This window comes from Acanthochromis polyacanthus, chromosome 19, assembly GCF_021347895.1.
Source record: "Acanthochromis polyacanthus isolate Apoly-LR-REF ecotype Palm Island chromosome 19, KAUST_Apoly_ChrSc, whole genome shotgun sequence".
Lineage (NCBI taxonomy): Eukaryota > Metazoa > Chordata > Actinopteri > Pomacentridae > Acanthochromis > Acanthochromis polyacanthus.
The window spans coordinates 16,228,292-16,249,243 of record NC_067131.1 but is presented as its reverse complement, the minus strand read 5'-3'; the positions used below and the strand labels follow the sequence as shown (position 1 = coordinate 16,249,243).

The 20,952-nt window shown below is 40.9% G+C and overlaps 1 protein-coding gene across 1 annotated transcript; it reads right to left on the bottom strand.

The window, feature by feature from the left end:
- Positions 1 to 5,648: 5,648 nt before the first annotated feature.
- LOC110961678 (WD repeat-containing protein 49-like) lies at positions 5,649 to 19,735 on the bottom strand. The gene is made up of 17 exons (XM_051939890.1): positions 19,512 to 19,735; positions 19,188 to 19,334; positions 17,994 to 18,116; positions 17,748 to 17,919; positions 17,539 to 17,585; positions 17,310 to 17,438; positions 16,980 to 17,168; positions 15,922 to 16,113; positions 15,344 to 15,817; positions 15,050 to 15,199; positions 12,159 to 12,343; positions 10,680 to 10,819; positions 9,874 to 10,022; positions 9,577 to 9,788; positions 7,780 to 7,910; positions 7,128 to 7,180; positions 5,649 to 6,996 (listed from the first exon to the last, which is right to left on the bottom strand). Exons 1-17 carry the CDS (start codon positions 19,650 to 19,652, stop codon positions 6,907 to 6,909), a joined length of 2,724 nt encoding a protein of 907 aa, XP_051795850.1. The 5' UTR covers positions 19,653 to 19,735; the 3' UTR covers positions 5,649 to 6,906.
- Between the last annotated feature and the right edge of the window lie 1,217 nt (positions 19,736 to 20,952).

Here is a 20,952-nt window from a genome sequence, read left to right as displayed (position 1 = left end):
ATTCTGTTGTAAAAGACTTCTAAAGCAAAAAGTCCCAAAGCTAACCATCCCATGTGAACCCTCAGGGACAACTAAATACGAAATGGACGAACTTGTCATTTTATCTTTATTCCGCTACACAAAAAGGCAAAGATGTACGCCTTTGGTTGAAAATTTAATCACTTAAGAGTATAGTAGATATTTTTGACAACACAATACGTTTGGTGGAGTTCCGTACCACTGTGGTGGCATACGGATGCTTGAGGGGGCAAAATGCTGTCAGGATGACTTGCTCTGCTTGTCCCAGCTGTGTCTGTTTTTATTTATCCCCAAGAAACAAACTCAAAAACGAGCTCTGAGCTCGCTTCCTCCCCCACTAAAACACCCAGACCGGTTCTTAAAATAACACAGTTTTCAGGGATGAGCAGAAGAGCGAACGCAAAGAAGTTGCAAAATCAAATATGGAAAGAAAACATACCAAAAATAGGGCATTGAGCGTTGCGTCACCAATTTGTGCAATTCAGCAGAGCCATGATGACAAGTGCAGGGTGGCATTTGTTGACATAAAAGGAGGAGATGGCTCGGATGTCTGTCTTTCTGGATGACTGTCTTGATGACCCAGAAGCCTCGCATCAGGAAATGTCAAATTATCTGCTGATGAAACAACCACAGGAAATCAGATCACAGCTGGAATACAGCAGAAGTGGGGAGATAATCGTACCTTAGCTCAGTTTACCGTCAAGACACTGAGGGAAACAGTCAGCCTGACGCTTTCCAAAGGCACAAAATTCTGAAGAAAATATATTGAGTGGTGCAGTCAGTGAGGAACAATATTGTTGGTAGAATGAAAATAATAAAGTACAAATAAGTTTCCCCCCCAGAATAGGTCAAGCAGTCAGTAAAGATAAGAAAAAAACAAAAAACTGTCCCACTCCTTACTAATGGACTTCCTTGGTACGCATCAATGAATATCCAAGGCATGCTGACTTCACATGTAAAAAATCCTTTCTGATACAGCATAGAACTCCTGTGTTCTGGGAGTTTTCATTGGAGCAACATCATGATATCTGCTCCAATGTTTCTTGAATGGAGGAAATAACATCCTGGGATCTCCATGGGTTGCATGGCAACCTCACAAAGGCAACAAGACTGCAGGTAGTGTCTGGTTGCAGCCAAACAAACAGCACAAAGCATGAGAAAACATTAACGCTGCATTGTGATGTTTTTACACTCCAGTTCTTGTGAAGATTCTGAAAAACCGATGTGATATGCTAACTAGTGAGCAGCAGATGTGTCGATTAAGTGGATTTCTGCAACTTTGCACAGAGTCAGATAAGGTATTTACCCTCATTTTCAGTTCTTATGAAAACTTAAACTAAACCACCACTCTCTCAACATATAAGCAAGTGCATTTCCCAGTATGTCATAACTATTCCGCTATTTAAAAAAAGTATGGTTCATTATCTAAAAGAGATGAACCAAACATGAGGAAATGAGGGAGGACTGAGTGACATAGAAGATGAAAAAAAAATGATAATGAGGGAGAACAAGGTGAAAAACAAACAGTGAAGTCCACATTATATCAGTCTAATTCAAAGTGTAAATCTCCAGGCACAGCATCATTATCGAATATTCAAACAGGCATATTTAATTAACAGTTTCAAGATGACTCTCTGAAGCAATGGAATGCATAGAAACAGTGTTCATGTTTGGATTTTTGTCTGTACCTGACTGGAAACTCACTTTTCCTTCCAGATGCTGTGTGCAGAGCTTTGTGCTGCCAGTCACACCCAGCGGATTATGGGAGAAAAAAAACAAGGAAGAGCAAATAAAAAGCAGGTTTTTCATCTTCAGAAATGGTATTTTTTTCTTGAATATGGAGTTTACAGAGTTATCACTGAGGCATTTCCAACATTCTTTCCTTGGAAAACATTTAAAGAAGTGAGATAAATCACTGGAAGTCTTTTTAACTCTCTCGCTCTCTCTGACCTCAGTGGTCAGTCCACATGAAGAAGCAGGAAGCCTCTTCCATGTCTGGGCCACAAATGCACAATGTGGCGGTAAACACACATTATAGGGAGATGAGGTAAGGAGAAGAGAGAGAGAGGCAAAGAGAGGATGGAGAAGAGAGGCAGAGATCAAGATTAAAAACTGCAATAATTAAGACAAAACATGAAAAGGTGAACCAGCAAAGACGGGAAGGCACCAATCCATGAGAAATAAAAAGAAAATAAACCTTAAATAGGAGGGAAGCAATCATTTCTTCCTCCATCTATCCCTCTTTCATTATCCCCTCCCATCAATCTTGTTTTTTTGGACAAATTTAGCCTGACCATGGAGTACTGCAGCCACAGAAGCGGGACAGAACCAAGTGGAACTGCGCTGTCACATTCCTCCAGAATTGATCGAGCCTTTTATAGTTGCATATGTTGACCAGTTTTTTATGTGAGCCACTGCTGGATGTCCACAACAGGGGCGGAGCCAAGGGGTGGCCATCATGTACTAAGGTCTGGCCACCCCACACATCCAGTCGTAAAGTCTGTTAGAACTCATAGAACTGACGACACATCCAGTAACCACTATTTCTCTTACTACTACAAAGCAGAAAATGTTTACCGTGAGTTTATATCAGTTCAAATATACCATAAAAAACACAGTACACAAATGCGTCTGCTATTTGTATGAAAATAAGGAATCTGTTTGCACATGTTACTAGTTAAAGAGTATTAAAGTTTAGCTGTGGATTTATTAGAAGCTCTTCTGCAGACTCTTAAAGACTGAAGGAATGAAAGAGGAATGAAATCTACTTTGAAGCTCTGAGTGGTACAAATTGCTGAATGTAATACTGACTCAGAACCTGCAGCCAAAAGAAAGAAACCAGAAGGCTGGATGGATTAAGAGTGATTTCTCAGCTAGGTAGGAGCAGAACCAGGACATTTTTGGCCTCAATGTTTTGTATGTACTTATATAAGTTCAACTGAATTATCGCATGAGCTTTATCCACAATTATAAAACCACAACTTCAGCAACCGTTCCAGGTCTGAAGCAACTGACACTTACATAAAAAAAACTTAATTTACTGTATATGAGTCCTCATGTACTTCTAATGGCAGTTTTGCCTGCAAAAACAAGTGACAAATGTGAACAAAAAGATGACTAGTCTGACTAGTGTGCGACTGAAAAAATCTTAACATTTTACCACCTCAGTCAGAGTAATGGTCTCAGCCTGAACATCCCTATAAAATCACCACTGATGTACAAATCTAGACGAGATATCCTCCAGTACACCAGTAACACATAGTCATGGTTGTAGGTGAAGACTGAATTATGAATTAAAGGATATCTACTGGAAAATCAGGAGGAAGATAAAACGCTAATACAACAAACACTTCACATTGCAAGTGACACAGTATATTATAATCAAATAGAAATGGTATGGGTGCCAAGATAGCACAACTGGTTGAGCGACTGACCCGTTAACCCAGCAGCCTGGGTTTGATTCCAGCTGACGGCCCTTTGCTGTAGGTCCTACCCCCCATTCTTCTCCCTACTTTCCTGTCTACCTCCCAACTAACCTATCTAATAAAGTCAAAAGAAAAAAAAAAGTAGAAATGGTAAAACATTGCCTTATAGCAACACAAGTTGTGCAAAATTTGCCAAAATGATCCACCTCAAGCTACTGGTCATACTAATTAAACTGCCGTTTAGTCTGTTGGTGTTGAATTTATCTCACTAACAAATAAAGGAATCTCTGTCTTTGTGTCCGATTTTCGCTTTTCTCAACAACCGTCTCTAGGCAACAAGTGGAGAAAACCTCCAAAGTTTAAGCTGCACTTGCCCAAGTTCAAAGACGGCTAGACAACCAGAGGCAGCAGTGGGAGGAGGACAGCTCCTGTCTCCTGGCTGAGCAGTTAGAAACAACATCGAGCATGAAGGCGGCAGGCATCCAGGAGCAGGAGGACCTCAAGGGTAAAAGACTGCAGAGGCATCAGGAAAAGTCCTGAATCCTGAAGTCTAGAAGCATCCTGAAGGAGGCCACTGAGGAGAAGGGAGAATCCACAAATGGGTTTCTGGACAGATTCAGGGTCTAAGAACAATAAATAGAGGAGGTATTGAAAAACAGAAAACAAATCTTTGAAGAAAAGACCTTACCTTGATCTGACTCCGACATCAATCCAATCAAACCATTCTCTCCCCACCTCTGCCGCCATACATGTTTCTCTCCCCTCACCCCAACTGGTGGAGACAGACGACTGCCCTCCCTGAGCCTCGTTCGGCTGGAGATTTCTTTCTCTGAATTTTTTTCCTCCCACTATCACCAATTGCTTGCTCAAAGGGAATTGTTGGATTTGTTGGCTTCCTCTCTATATTATATTGTACGATTTTTACCTCACGATATGATGTGCCCTGAGATGACTTGTTGTGAATTGACGCACTATAATTGAAATGATTTGAACTGACGTGAAGCATCTTCCCCTAACTGAACCTCACTATTGTTTTTCATTAAATGTGAGAATAATGTGTAAACAAAATATCCATCCATCCATGCATTATCTACACCGGTTAATCCTCACTGGGGTCGTGGGGGTAAACAAAATATGAAAAATCTAATAAATCATTTAAAGATGTAAGAAAAAAACATAAAATTAAACAATGTCCCTTATATTTTTTCTGTAAGGAAGTGCTAATACTAAATACACTGAGGACAATACTGAACATCTATGTTAATGTAAATCAAGCAGTCTATATGTGTGTGTGTGTGTGTGTGTGTGTGTGTGTGTGTGTGTGTGTGTGTGTGTGTGTGTGTGTGTGTGTGTGTGTGTGTGTGTGTGTGTGTGTGTGTGTGTGTGTGTGTGTGTGTGTGTGTATTTGCATATCTCAACTATACATCCAATTAACTTCAAACTTTGTGGGCACACTGCTGGGAACCCGAGTGATGCAGTGTCTTGAAGCAGATCAGATAAACAGTGTCTGTTTTTGTGGTCTCTGGTGGTCTTATCAGAGTCCTCAACCCGTCATAAATAAAAGGAAAGATTCTGTAAGGAATTTTTGACTACAAACTTGCATGTGTCTGCTTGTGCATACCATATGTGGCTGTAAACATCAGATTTCACCACTGACAGCAGACTCTTGCTAGCTACTTGTTAAAGATTCAGCTTTGGGTTTCTCTCTACTTAGTCTTGCCAAGAGTTGACAGACAGAATTAATATAATGTATCTCTGTCCACCAAATTTGGAACTTCAGGAGATAGTTCAGGGGCCAGTAATGCTTGTCAGATCATCAAATAGGTCTGAAGACCACAAGCAAGGTTCATCATATCTTTCCAGCTATCTTTTTTCCTTTGTTACACAACATTCATCGTGAAGAAACGCATATCATGGTATGAATGTTTCCAGGAGATGCTACCTGACACACTCTTGATTCCTGACTTGTTCAGACAGCACATAAGATCTGCTTTTGATCTGCAACTCACCTCCCTCAGCTTAGTTTATCATAAAAACAATGGCAGGAGAACAGTTGACAGCAAGTCTGGTGGTTTTGCTGTTTTCAGGGGATTCAGATTATCAGAAGTTTCACGTTATCAAGTTCTCATAGTGGAAACGCAGCTAAAGCTACATCAGAAAGGTTCTGAAAGAATCAGCAAAAAATTGCCCAAACGTGATCACATATATGTTTTAACCATTTAAATTTTTTATTTATTAGCACAATTAAACCCCACATTTTCACATAGAAAGCTCAGTATTAAAGATGTTGAATCACAAACATATATAAATGTGTACAACGAGGCATAAAGTTGTGCTAAGATTCACTGAAATAAAAAGTTAAATAAAATTAAGTATTATTTGATCATTTTTAAGGTAATTTATAAGTAGATGTCAATACAACAGAAGCAGAGCTTATAAACATAACTAGATCTATAGTTTGTTAGTTGCATCGAATACACGTCATATGTGTAAATGTATGAGATAAAACCTAAGAAGGTTCAGACTCGGGGTTCACTTTATTCTTTTGTAAAACCACTGAATTACAATGCTTCCATTCACAGAACAGAAAAAAAATTCCCCCAAAATCTAATCATGTAATAAATACTAATAATTATATTTGACATTATAAAAAATAATTAAATAGTATTGAAAAGATTTTCAGCTCTCTTTCTGCTCCTGCTGTACAATTCTTCTTGTCTATTATTTACTTACTAGACCTTAAAATTGTGCTTGTATGAAGACATTTACTTTTGTTGTTAGACAAATGGGAAAAATGTGTTTGACCATCTTCTCATGCAAGTTTCGGGGTCAAATCTCAGCCAAGGATCTTTCTGTGTGGCGTTTGCTTGTTCTTGTTTTTGGTTTTCACTGGCTGCTCCGACTTCTTCCCACAGTCCAAATTAATTGGTGATTCTACACCCCCCGTAGGTGTGAATGTGCTTGGTTGTGGCCCTCTGATCGACTGGTGACCTGCCCAGGGTGTAACCCGCCTTCACCCTCAGTCAGCTGGGGCAGACTCCAGGCTGATTTCCCTACAGCTGCTGAGAAAACTGTTGTAAAAGTGCGACAGAAAATGACTTTTACCAAAAATAAGAGGATTGCTCATTCGAATGACTTCAAACTGTGCTTCCTCAGGTCCCCAGCAGTACACCCACCAAGTCTGAAGCAGACGCACGATGTCAAGATATGAAAAGAACAGACAGACACACAAACTCTCACACATTCTTACATTTACTAGTGGCATATTTCGGAGCACCAGAGATGTATGAAAAAAAATGAAATAGATTCATTATTTGTTATTGCAGCCACGAGACAGCAACAGAGCATAAAGATGAGGTGTTTATAAAACCAGCAGGGGGAGAACAGAAGGGACGGGATCCAGTAATCAGTACAAAAACTCACCTGCAGGACCTGCAGAGTCTCACGAGGTGAAAAAAGCCCGTCAGTCGTGATTGTTGTTTTTGATGCCATCAAAGAGGCGTCTCCTCTCCTGACTCACAGCTACTGCCTGGCAAAAGTCCTCACACAGGTACTGACGCACACAGATAAACCGATGATGGATGGGTGGATGTGCACGAGGGAGGGAAACAAGACAACTGAGGTGAAAATGAGAAATCACAGTGTTTACCCTCACCAGCTGCTGATTGCGTGTTTGCACATTACCATAGGTTGCTGAGGTTGCTCTCGATCATTGTCTGCTGGGCCGCTGGATGAAGCTAAAGTGGATGACAGGAGACAAGGTTAAGTGTGTAAATGTGTGCATGTGTGTCTGCCTGGGTGTGTCCGCAGAGAAAGCACAGCTAATCGCTTATTTTGGCACGTTCGGAGCAGACAGCGAAAGGAAAGAGTAGGAAATGTCTTGCAGATACACTCACGCACACCCTCAGACACAAACTTTAAATGTTTGTGCACTTTTAAAAAAAATCTGGCCTGAGTCTCTGGAGCAGAACATTTCCCAAACGTTCCAGAGTTGAGCTCCAGACTTTAAAAGAGGAGAATGTGAAGAATGCTCTGACTCTCCTCTTCATAATGTGGTGAAATTGGATGTGATTGAATCAGAGTATCAGGTTTAATTAGCTTGGAAGCCCATCTTGACCTGCACTGTTTAACCCTCTTTCATGAATATCCTCAACAGCAGCAGCAGCTACACACACCCATGTACATGTGCAGACGGACTGTGATGAAAGTGGTCATTACTGCAAGGGACATTCCCAGTGCACGGCCGAATGTGACCGGCTCAGACCTGGGTCAGGGAGAGGACATCTGTATGTCTGTGGGCAGCACACAAATACACCTGCTTGCACTGGATAGTTACCTTCAGGGCAGCAATCTTCCTGTAAAGTCTGACCCTTGTTGCTGGGGTCAGGTACTTCACTTTTCACCTCACCGGGTCCCAGTTTGTCACTTTCATTCCTCTCCTCGTCGTCTTCTTTCTGGTTGTTCTCCCTGTCAGAAGCAAATGATATCACTCCCTGCTGAAGTGAATCCACTTGTGCAAACACAAAGCTGTTTACTTTAGATACAGACGCACAGTTTTGTTCAAGGACTTAGGTCAGTGATCTCTGTTTGATGATATCTTGTCACTGAAGCAGATATTTGTGGGAATGTTTGTTGCTAGATTTGATTTAAACCAGAGCCGTTACTGTTCTCCATCTCTGTGGTGCAGTTGGCCTCTAGTTGAGGACTCTGTGTGCTCCTTCGCAGTGTGTGCGTGCACACATTTTAGGACTGCTTTACTGGATAAGGTATCATTTCAACATATGCAAGGCTTCAACTTCAGATATTTACAAGCTCGTAAGAGTCGATAGAGCATTTTTACACTGATAATCTGTTGACATCTGAATTGTTTAAGCCATCTGTGGAAAAATAAGGTTATGAAGAGCTAAAAAGTGAATGTGGGGCAGCTACTATGATGCACAAATTATGCACACATGGAATTATTTTATGCAAATAGTTGCTGCTTGGTTAGAGTAATAGCCCAAACGTTTATAGCCTAAAACTTACAGGAGAGATATGAAATGTTGTCTAGTGCTTGGTGATTCTTCACAGAATCAGAAGCCACAGAGGCAGTGACAGAGGGTGTACAGAGCCACAGATACCAAGAAAATAAATGACAGAGAAAACACAAACTGTTGTAATCTGACCTTTTTCTCTGTCAGTTTCTTCCTCATACACAAAGACATTAAATACACACTCTCCATGAACAATGCCTTCAGTTTCAATAGGATCACCCATGTCGTACATCTCTAATTTAGAGACCACAAGCAGATGTCTTGACATATCTTGACCTGACTAAAACAACAATGTTGCAATGACTTTTGCCCCACTGTGAGGTTCACATATTCAGACATTTATGTTTCTAAGCGAGTGCTGACTCTGACTTTTACTTTAACTGCACTTTCTTATGCCCTGAAATTAAACGACTCCCGACAGCTTTCTCCTTTATGGTCCATGTTACCCAACATGTGACAGAAATACAGTCAAACAGGCAGCAAAGACCCGGGCCAAGCCAGAATTTATGACCTTTAACCAAACGGACGTCTCTATTAAAGACTGAAATGTTTGTGGAACGGAGAGGGAAGTTTCTTTTGGAGGACATGCAACGGAATTCCTCTTCAGAACATCTATATTAGATTTAGTAGAAACCATTCATCCTTGATGTCATTACTTGTTTGGACACGTTTCGAGTTTGACAGAGGCAGACTTAATATGCCAGGTACACTCTGCTATGTGTAAGTAGACCTGAGCGATCTAATTCCAAAAGGCTGCCACGGTTACATGCGTCATCATCGAAATTTGAACTGTACAATCCAATGTGCTTCACATTATCATGTGTACGGTCATTTTTAGCATTTATGGCTTTTGGTGAACCATCCATGGATAAGTTAGCACACCACTGAGTGATCTAAGAAGTCAATATGAGTTCACTTCAGTTATTCAGTTAAAAAAGTTGGCTAAAAGTGAAGTTTTGGATTTTTTTAATCTACCTTTAGATATGATTTTGTTCTAATAAGTTAATAAGTATATAAGCAATTCCAAGCTCTTTCTATAATCTTTTAAGCAGGCAAACCGCTGAGATATCCTACAACAAGAACAAGCTGATTTACCTCACCTATGGTAAGTAGCTGGGTCAGTAATATTCCACATCACTCCCTGTCCAAAAATTCCCACACAGCCTCCGTCCTTTGTCCACAGTCCAGCTGAACCGTCAACTGATGCTGTGAGGACGAACAGTCTGTCAGCTACCTCAAGGACTTCCACACATACCAAGGCCTTTGTATGAGCCTTCCAACACCGCAGCAGGGGAGGTCGTTCACAAGCTGACTGCACGGAAAGAAAATACATCAAGTACAAGGGGATGTATGGTACAGCACACATTGCAATTTTTCATTTCAATTCAGCAGCTCACCTTGGGCTGGATGTCCAGTGCATAGGAAGAAATATCCCAGATCTGAAGCAAGCCTGTTGTGTCACCTGAGACCAGGATGGAGTTTTTAGGCTGATCTGAGCTCAGGCTAAGCACACACTCATTTGGCTGCTCTGGAGCACAGAACTGACCTGGAATAAGAAGAACAACAGTATAATACTCATGCTGTTGCCCAATCACAAAGAAAAATCTTTAAGAAGGTTGTATCTATACGTTCTTGTAAATGTTTACATGCAGTTGAAAGGTCTGCAGGTTCACTCAAAGTTGCACGCCAGCAAACCTAATTATAATCTGATTTTGCACCAATTTCAAGAATTCTATTTTAATATTAAATGACAAATGTACCTCTGAGACAAATTGCTACTCTGAACTGCTTTCTGTTATGTCATGATCTGAAATTCCTCACTGCTAGAAAAATGCATGGACGCATACGGTATACAGACACACAAAGTCTAACACGCACACACACACAAACCCATGCAAGCTCATACACATATGCAACGGTCACAGTGCATGAATCCCACACCACTAAACACAGATGGGATCTGGAAAGAGACATAGCTGTGGGCTGCCAGGAATGGTACCGGCAGGAGGCCAAGTCGCCAGTTCAGCCTTACTGTCACTGCCTGCCTTCGTTTGTAAATCCATCTTACTGGAGGAGGGTCATTAAAACTGACAGCGGCTTGTCAACTGGTTATAAAGTGAGGATTTTCTTTTAAATGAATGTATTTTAGTCTTTTTTTTCCCTGAACGACCTCACGTAAATCCCTCATGTAACTGTTTCTCACCATACGTATGTTTCTGTCCAGTGATGCTCCAAAAGCACAGGCAGCCAGCCTGCGATGAAACCAGGACACCCCTGCTTCTTAACTTTTGGCTGCCGGCTCGATGTTGAAGAAACAGGAGGCTGTCCACAGGGAGTGCCACTCTGGACGCACACAAGGAGAAAAAACAAAACAAAAAAATAAAAATATAAAACCAACCACTGAAAGAAAGTTTGGTTCCCACCAGTCTACTTCCAGACTTTCCAAACTTTGCATGCAAAGGTTCTATAACAACATTAGTATCTATTTTTTTTAGGTTTCATGGTAACAGAAATAAGTTAACCACTTCAATTTTAAGCAGTCTTAACATTTTGTTTTTAAAAGTAGACATCTGACTGGGATTTGTGATTTTATAGATAACTATGGAGGTTTATAATGTGTTGGTTTTGCTGGTGTGCAGCTCATCTCCTCTTCATCTTTACATCAAAGATCGCAGCGCTGAAGCAATCATTTGATTATTCATTCAGTGCACCCTTCAAAAAAAAATAATCAAGAGTTGCTTTGATTATCACTTGATGGCATAAATCATTTGTTCCAGCTTCTCAGTTGTGGGTTTTTGTCTCCTCTATGGTCTTATGTTATAAACCATCTAGAAAATAGTCTGCATACTAAGATTGAATCTTCATAGTCTTTCATTTGACATGTTCTACAGCAGAGGTGCTCAACTTGCATTTTCAGGGGCCAGTAAATGTCCATGTAAATCAAACAAAATCAGCTCTGTTTAGGGATTTCTGTAGCCTAGCCGCGCTAGACAAGCCACGGCAACGAATTTAATTCTCTGCCAGGGTGGGTCTAGTTACCCTCCATAAGGCTCGAGGTTGGATTCTCCTAAAACTGGCCGACGAATCACCATGAAGTGTAGAGTCAGAAGGCGGGCGTAACTAAGTGACGACAGAGGTGCGACGATTCTGACAGAAACAACCGGCGCACAATAAACAGTTATCTTTCAACTTGGCTTTGGCCACAGCCCTTAAAGATTTGAAGCTAAAATTCAACTTGAAAGATAAACAAAGGACAGCACTGAAGTGTTTCATTGAGAAGAAAGACGTATTTGGACTTATGCCGACGGGATATGGCAAATCCTTAATATACCAGTTGGCTCCGCTGGTTGGGAAGCTAATGGGACTTAGCCACAATCCGCCGGCGCTCTAGGAACTACGTCAACCTATTCGTTGCGCTGAATGGTTGTATACCTACCCAATTGCTGCAGAGTGATTTGAAAGACAACCTTTTAGCCCGCCTCCCTCCCTGTCGAGCGGTCCTAGACCCTTGTGCCTTCAGAACATGGGTCTAGCGCGGCTAGGCTAGGATTTCTGATGAATGAATGAAAACTTTCCTTTAAGGATATTATAGTTGTGAGTCTTACATCAAGTTGTACTTTAATAAACAATATAGATTTAAACATTTTATCCAGACAGCACACACAAGGTTGCCTCCTCTCACCTCGCCTGTGTCTCTCTCTGCAGGTGGAGCACAGGTCCTTGTGTCTCCAGCCTCCAGACAACTACTTCTCCATCATAACTTGCTGTGGCAACAAGTCCCAGGGCAGAGCACTGACACACAGCCAGGATGTCTGATTTGTGGACGCCGCTGGACTTCCACGACATGTCTGCTCTCACATTCATGTCCTATAGACACAGCAGATTATAAAGTTGAGGAAAGTGTCAGCATATCACCAGTGCTAACGTACAGAAGGTTGTCCAGAAAAATAAAGTCCACTGCTGTTTTCAGGTTGTATTTTATACATAAGCTTGCTGGTTGAGATTGTGAAACTCTGCGCATGGCTTCCCACTGGCTGACAGTTTACAAATGGAGTGAAATAACATGTAATTGTTTGTGTTGCCTTGTGGAAAGCAGGTCTATTTCCTTCTCCGGTTTGCTGATTTTGTTTACACCTCTGGGCTACCATGTTGTGGTGAGCTCTTTAAAATGGACTGTGTGGAAGCTCAGCATGGTGGAGAGAAATACTGGAGAAGATAAATGTCTTTGATCTCACCGGCTGCTTGTGTAAATGAATATGGAATTTACGTCATTTGCTGATATCAACTCATTCCGTTCTAGATTTATTGGACTTGGAAATGTTTTCTCAAAAAACGAACTTACACCAGTTTAGAATAAGAGACATTATAAGTAGGGGGGAAATAGTGTTAAAAATCTGCTGCAGAAGCAGGACCCTGAATGTTACTACTGTTCTCTTTAAGGGAAGAATCCAACCACAGAGCAGATGGCAGTTACAGGTTGAGAGGTAAAATGTAACACAAGAATGTGATGCATGAAAATACAGTCTGCACACTCAGACATTTATATATTTATGCATTTAGACCCGGGTGCCGGCATGTATGAATGTGGATATGGGTCTGAATCAGAGCTCTGAAGAGATTCCAGAGATTTTTCTGAGAAAGGCAGAAGATTTAAAGTTTATTAGACATAATGGGATAAGTTCAGTGTTCCTGTCAGAGGGAATATTCTCTGAGCTTAATTTTGGGCAAAGTCTTTTCAAGGCCCAAATTGTTGTCAGCATTCTTAAGAAAAAAAACACAGTGTTTCAAGTCTGTCCTAGATTAGTCACTATGGTGACAGGTGTTTGTGTGGGACTCATCATTCTGCTTTCAACATCTGGGGAAAAACTTGCGGAGACACAGCAGAAGTGTGAAGGCTGAGACTTTAGGAAGGAGACTAATTTTAGAATATCTTAATATGTTATATTATGAGTATCTTTTTGGTCATTAGTGCATGAGAGTGCTGCAGTTCCCACAATCACCGGCCTATCAAAGGTTTCTGTAAATGATTTAAAGCGGTGACTTACTTTTAATCTGTTGAACTTCAGCTAATAAATTTTGTAACTTTGGGAATCCAAAGGCAACTCTGGATTGTTTGGTTTTCTCTGTTTGTAATTCGTGAGGTCTGTACCTCACTATGCTAAGTGCTTTGAGATGGCACATGTTGGGAATCTGCGCCATACAAATAGAATTGAATTGAACTGTAACTGCTCTCACTAACTATACAATTATTTCTCCATTTCCCAAACAGCTAATACTGATAGGAACATGAACCCGTTGTTTATTGGCCAGAGAGCATTTTTGCCCTAAAACGTCTATGAACACACTTGCTCTTGTGGGGTTTTTTTCTCTATTCATGGGGGCCTTCTGAATGCACATGACGTAAAGCTTAAAGGCTGACATGCTCAAAGTTCCCTGCAGGTTGTTTCATCACTACTAGCACCGTTGATCAATGTTTGTTAGGAGTGGGTCTCAGTGATACACTGTCTTGTTGATATTTTTATGTTGTTTATCAGCAACTGTTAGCAGGAACATGCCAAGAAATGTAGTAATGCACAGGAAAGAGTTAGAATGCTTTCACGCAATATAATGCATTAAAAATACTCAGGTTGGGGGCATAACTGTTTCCTATGAAGCTGTATATCACTGTGCACAAAAACTCACATTTCCATTTTCTATGGAGCCAAAATGAACATAAACATTGCAGATTTTGTCAATGGTGATATAAAGCTTTAAATTACACAGTTATGGCCCAAAATAGAAGTTACACCCGCTGTTTCCAGGTGAGACCAAGAATTCCTCTTATATGTAGCCAAACCACTTGGCTATCGTACAGTTGTGAGGTACTTTACTTAAGTATATCCATTTGACAGCTACTTTATACTTCCAGCTTACTTTCTGTAAAGGGTACTTTCTCCTCTACATTTATGTGACAGCTTTAGTTATTTGTACAATTAAGATTTGACACAATGGACGATATAACAAGTGTCTAAAATGCAACACATAGTTATTGATTAAACCAGTGGATTCCAAATGATTGGCTTCTGACACCTTACAAAAATCAGTGTGTAGTTTGTTTGATTCTTCCCTCTACAATTCTCACATGGTTTCATTTCAATAAATGTTCAAACATTTCAACATCTCAGCAAAAATGAAGGATTAACAAAAAACTGAAAACAGATTTGTGTCTCAGTGTAACAATATATCAGTCAGAGAGACCAAATTAGTGCTTTTACTTTAACTACATTTCGCAGCACATAATTATGTACTCATTTAGTTTCAATGGATTATTTTTAATACACTACTGTATTGGCACTACATCTGGATACTTCATCCAATACTATTCCTCGCCCTGCTGCAGCAATGTGCCGTTGTAAGTCTTGTGATATCCCTGTTAAGTGTGGTTGCAGCACTCCTGACCATATCCAGCCACTTGAAACTTTCAGCCAGAGAGCGCAGGGAAACAGAGTTTTCAGCCCGGTGTTAAATTACTCTCATTAATTCCGTTTATGTGAAACAGCTGTGGATTATAATTTAAAACACCCTTGATTTTACCTTCCCTCCTGCAATGTTGTACTGAGCGATGCGTCGGCTCCACCCCACCGCCAGCAGCTGGTTGTCATGGAGACAGGTCAACCCGGTGACTTCAGAGTCGGTAATAGGCTCCAGCTTGTGCAGGTTAAGGCCACTGAGTAAATTCCACACCTGTTTGGGAAGAGGTCAACACAAGGGTCTTTTTTATTAAGACTCTTATTTCAACTAGAACTTCACACATGTGAAAAAAATAATGTATGCAACTGAAGTATCAAATTCACAGTATTTCTGTACATACATAAAGTGGTATTAAACCTTAATAGTGCCATTACGAGCCTCAGTGATCAGCCTTCTGTGAGAAGAGTCCAGTGTCAAGCAGACGAGTTCAACTTCTCCATGAGCATTTCCAATGTGAAGCCGCCTCCTCCCCGTCTCTACATCCCACACAGACACAGATGAGTCAGTGCATCCGGTCACCACCTGTCTCAGGGAGGGGTTGTACACAGCACAGGACAGGGATGGACCCCAGTGAATTTCACTTCCAAATTCCCTTCCTTCATGTGTGAACCAGCCGCCCCCTCCTCTTCTCCTTTCAGCCAGCTTAAGCACCGCCAGGTAATCTTTGCATCCCACCACTAAATGAGGCTGTGTGTCCTCAGGAAGAGGAGGGCTCAGCAGTAAGAAAGGGAAGCTGCCGTGTTCTGGGATGCGACCAGGTTGCAGGCAAGGAAACTGCAGGCGGATGGTTTTCAGACAGTGATGTGTAGAAATGTCCCAAACCCTCAGCTCCTGACAATGAAACAAACATCAATCACTCAACAAACAAGCTCTGTTGAGAAAATAATATGTAAGCAAAAGGTCTGATATTTTAGGTGTCATATTTATTGACTCACAGCATCTCTGGAGTAGCTGAAGATCTGCCCGACAGGTTGGTATATTGTAACATCCAACACAGTGGTGTGGTGACCCCGCAGCGTAGCTACAGGACTTGTGGTCACATATCGAGCCCACAGTCTGACTGCTCGATCGCAACCTCCTGTCACCATCAGCTGCAGAGATGCACTGTAGTCAAAACAAGTAGCTCCCTAAAATGAGACAAAATGCAAAGGAGGCTGAATAATGAGGGGGAAAATGTACGTGAACTTGTGTTTAATGTGTCTGCCTTTTGAAAATAAAGGCCCACATTTAATAACACGTCAGTTTAGCCAGCCTCATTACTTTGGGGAATTTTTAAGGGTGGCCACAATGTTAAAATGTCTCAGACAGTTAATTGGAGTATAAACTTAGTGGGCTTATTTTTTTAAAAAAGCCATTGTGAATAACAGGAAACATCACCACCCACTTTAATGTTTTGTTTTACTCCTTTCTCCACAGTCAGTGCCACTGGCTGCCACTGCAGACAGGCTGTGGAGTGAACTTTATGAATGAGTAACTTGACTCACATGTCATATTTGTTCTTCTAGATAAAACTGGTGAGTTATGTGATGCAAGGACATTTAAGGCTTTATAAATAAATTCTATACAGTTAACTGAAAAAAGAGTTTGCTTTCAAACCTTGACCCGCCCTATTAGGTCAGTGTCACCTCGACCACAATACTGCGACCCACAGGTGTCCTTCTGACCTCAAAAAGTGGATTGTAACATCAAAATCTCTACTTACTTATTGAGCCTTTTTTACAAATGGAGACAAATAAATTTATCATACATAGAGTCTGCATCTTTTGACAAATTAAATAATAGCTACAAAATACAGTGTCGCAATTTTGAGACCACAAAGAATTAAAACACTGAAATATTATTTAAGCTGTTGCTGTTGTGTTTCAATAGACACACAGATACAGCAACTATTTTATAAGTTTAGTTACGCAAAGGATAATTTGTAGCAACATTAACTAAAAAGAAAACAAACTGACCTTTGATTCAACATTCTAAATATCAGTCAGACTGATACCTGCTTAAATTTCCAAATGGAAGGCTCCTTCTTCAGTGACACGCTCATAAAAACCACAGACGTGGTGTCGCTCTCTGATGATGTCATGATCACATTGGTACCGGGTTCAAACATCACTCTGTTGATTGGTTCCTGGTGGATTTTGGGGATGTAATGGTAGGAGACCATGCTGCTATGTTCACCAAGGTCCTGTTGGGTGAAAATACAAAGCTGATGTATTCAAGTGCTGTTTGTAATCAGCAACTGCTTGTGAAGGTTTGTTGTTTCACTGTTTCTACAAAGCATCCTCTTCAATTACTGAGTTCAGTAACTACAAGAAGCAAAACCTACTGGGAAGTAGATCCTCTGTGGGCCACCTTCTTTCTTGGATGAACTCTTGAAAAGACCTTTAAATGGATTCAGGAACCATATCAAGTGGACTCCTCCTTTTTCATCCCCCAGCAGCAGCAGAGGAGGCCTCTCTAGACACTTTAGGGGAAAAAACCCCACCTCAATTAAAGTGTTACATTTAAGGCTTTCTTAGTTGAAACAATAAAATGTAAATGCATAGAGGAACTACCTGTACTTCATGCCAGTAACAAAGAGCAGTCAGGACACTACGAAACCCTTTGAGCAAATGTGAGACAGAGAGTTTAAAAAATTAGAAATTTCTACTTTAATTTACAGTCATATGCTTTCCTATACGTCCAGACTTTAGGTACACCCTGTATTTTCATCAGCGACCAGTTCTGTTTAATAGAATTTAGTACTGATAGCAATCTAGTGTACCAAATAGGTGGACATCCTCTATTACAGTGGTCGGAGAGGCACTGAGAAAGTGCAAGTCCCTGCAGTCAGTTGCTATGGCAACCTTCTGGACGTTGCTCATGTACACAGCATCAGTGGTCCAGCCTCTGAATCTCCTGGTGTTGGCCACTTCATCCGTTGGGTCTCCAGCAAGCTAGATGAAATAGAAAAGTGTGAGTGTGTTGTAATTCTGGGTGGATGTGAAGGCAGTAACATGGTGTCACTCACCCCTGAAGTTTTCAGGATGTGTAGGCTGCTGTTCCAGACAGTGACCTGGCCCCCCTTACTGACACTAATATAGCGGCGTGGAGGAGGATGAGAGACAGCGAGCACTCGGACTGTCGGCTGCCGCTACAGAGCAATAAGTACAAGTATAAATAATAATGATAAAAAAGTTACTGGGGGAAATAAATATTACTTCCTGAAAACAATTTAGAGCCAAGTGCTGGCAGATGGAGACAAAAAAATGAAGAACATTTGTTAATCCTGACAGATATTGCAGAACCTCTGGGCAATTGGTTATAAAATGCTTCATCTTCCATCCATTATATTATTGGAAGCTTTATTTATTTTCATTTGTGAAAATAGCTAAATGTGTTCTTTCATATTTGTATACCTGTAGAGCATTATATAAACCCTGTGTGTAGAATCTGATCAGCTACTCAGCTACTAACTTTGCACTTGGCAATTAGCAGACATTTCTTGCATAGCAGAGTTTTTGGAGCTGTTAAGAGAGATAAATACAGAAATAAATAAAAAATAAAGGGGGGGCATAAAATGAAAAAAACTAAATACTAAAAGCTACTGATACTAAAAGCTTTGTAGTGAAAACTCTGCAGAGCTGAATTATTGATTTGTCACTAAGACTGCCCATTTTCTAGTATTGTCATACTAGTATGACTAGTACACAGACATTCCCTAGTCAGGTGTGTCTTTAAAGGACAATGATCTAATAGTACTATTGGATCATTGTCCTTTAAAGACACACCTGACTAGGGTGTGGATTCTCTCTGCCGTTAACGCTTTTTGTGCTCATTTGGCTTAATGTAACCCTTTTCTAACCGTAACAACTGAAACAATATTTTCAACTTTTTCCTCAAAGTGAGAAGAGAACGTTATCAGATGCTGAGTTTAGATTTTTGTATTTGTTTTACTGAATTTATCCGAGACGTTCCATGTACGAAATTAACAAACTCATACAAGGAGAGGACATGTCTTGAGATTTAGCAACATGCTTAACCATCCTCAAACAAGGATGTCTCACATCTGTAAGCAGACTCAAAGTGGCTGCAGTCTTTGCACCGTGGACGTATTCGTAGTCATTACTTAAAATGACATGTTCTTTAATTTTGGTGCCTCCTGTTGGTAATTCAGCATAATTGTTCGGACACTGGAACATTCAACAAAGATGCACCATTTTACCTTGTTGTGAGAACAGTGTCTCATCTGAGGCTGGGCGTCCAGCAGGGCAGCTGTGGGAATGGAGGCTCGCTGTCTCTCGGTGTACTCCAGAAGCAAGTAGGAACACAGCTGCTGCCACGTAATTTGCCCGGTGCGGCTGATATCTACCTGGATACGGAGGAAGTCAAAAAGTCACAGTAGCACTGCTTCATCTTTTTTTGATGGCACTGGGAGTTTCTGTAGCACTGAACTGCAGGGATGCTGTATTATTGACTTTGTATCGCCATGGGCTCCAACGTAACTTCTGTGCTGTTTTTCTAAAGACATTTCAATCTGTCTTCTTACCTCGCTGAAGAATCTCTCAACCCACGAGTCCTCAGTATTTGCACCGATCACAGACCTCAGAACCTCCCGAAACTCTTCAAACTTCATTCCACGGTCTTCACCTCCACCTCTAGCGTTTCCTTTTTGCCTGTTTTCCTGCATTTGTAGCGCAGCTTTTGGACAGCTGAATGCATGTCTGAGGAGCTGCAGGTGCTCTGGGCTCAGTTTCTCTGCAGGACTGACACCACAGGCTGTATCACTGCAGAGACCAGCACAGAAATGTTAATTTGTGGAGAAACAGAATAAACTGTCAGATACAGAAGACTCAACTGGTCAGGAGTCCACAGGTTTAATCCCTAAGAAGCAGGTGCCATTCTTAACATATTCTGAGTTACTCTTACAGGACATAGAATTAGGGATAACATTTAGTCTTTAGAGTTTTTCAGCAAGTCGGAGTTTTATGACTGCAGCCAGTGAGCCAGGAATACAGATGGATTGGTATGAGGACTAAAACAGAATAAAACATTGTTATTCCGTAGGGAATTCCTAAAGCTTTGAGGGATAAGTTCAATGTCAAGGTAGGACCAACGCCAAAGATCAATCAGGGACAGTCTCCACTCTTGGCATCACTTCTTATCGTTTTTCTTAGTGAGTTAATTAGGGTTATCAGATTTCTAAAATCTACTGAAAGGCCGGGCTGAGAGCCGAATGAAAGCAGCGCTCCCATGTGGCAGGACATGGACAGTACACTGTCAAACCAACCCCCACAAAAAAAGTTTATTGTTACTATTTTTTGGACTTGAAGGGATAAATGTTGAAGGAGTACTTTAGGTTTAGGAAATATGTTTAAAAAATTTCTTTACTGTTCCACCAGCAGCTCCTGTGTGGGCCGGTTGCTCAGGGAGACTGCGGACATAAACAATGAGTCACACGTTTCAGCCTTGTGAGCTCGTTTCCACGTCCATCACGGCACACGAGCTGTGCTTTACATTTCTCACAATCAACTAATGGAACCATAAAATCATTAAGCAATTAACACGTTGTAATTTACTGAAAAGGGAGTTTGAAAAGGCTGTTGCATCTGAAAGAGTTTAGCTGTGGCGATGATGAAGGGAACAAATGTTTAAATGGAAAAAATAGGCAAATTTGAGAAGTCAGAGGAACACGTATTGCTAATGTACAACTTATTTTGACTTTGTAAGACATTCCATGAGTTGCTTAGTGCTCTGGGTGGATGGAGGAATGGATGGACAGATAGAAAATAGAAGACTTGGACCATTTTTTCCACTTGATTGAAAGAGATGGGAGAAAAATTTAAATGAGAGGATGTCAACGTGGATACTAAACTTACTAACTTTTTTTGTTTATGCAGTAAAAATTCCATACAGTTTATTATAATTGCTTTTACCTGCCAAGAACACATAAGAAAAATTGAATAAAACTCACCAAAACCTGCTGTGTG

Excerpts from the sequence above, each read along its gene's own strand:
- LOC110961678 (XM_051939890.1), bottom strand. The coding sequence starts at position 19,652 with ATGCAGGAAAACAGGCAAAAAGGAAACGCTAGAGGTGGAGGTGAAGAC. Across the intron at positions 17,169-17,309 it reads CACAGAGGATCTACTTCCCA|GACCTTGGTGAACATAGCAG; the intron begins GTAGGTTTTGCT and ends TTCACCCAACAG. Across the intron at positions 6,997-7,127 it reads AGCAACCTCAGCAACCTATG|TACCTGTGTGAGGACTTTTG; the intron begins GTAATGTGCAAA and ends TGTGTGCGTCAG.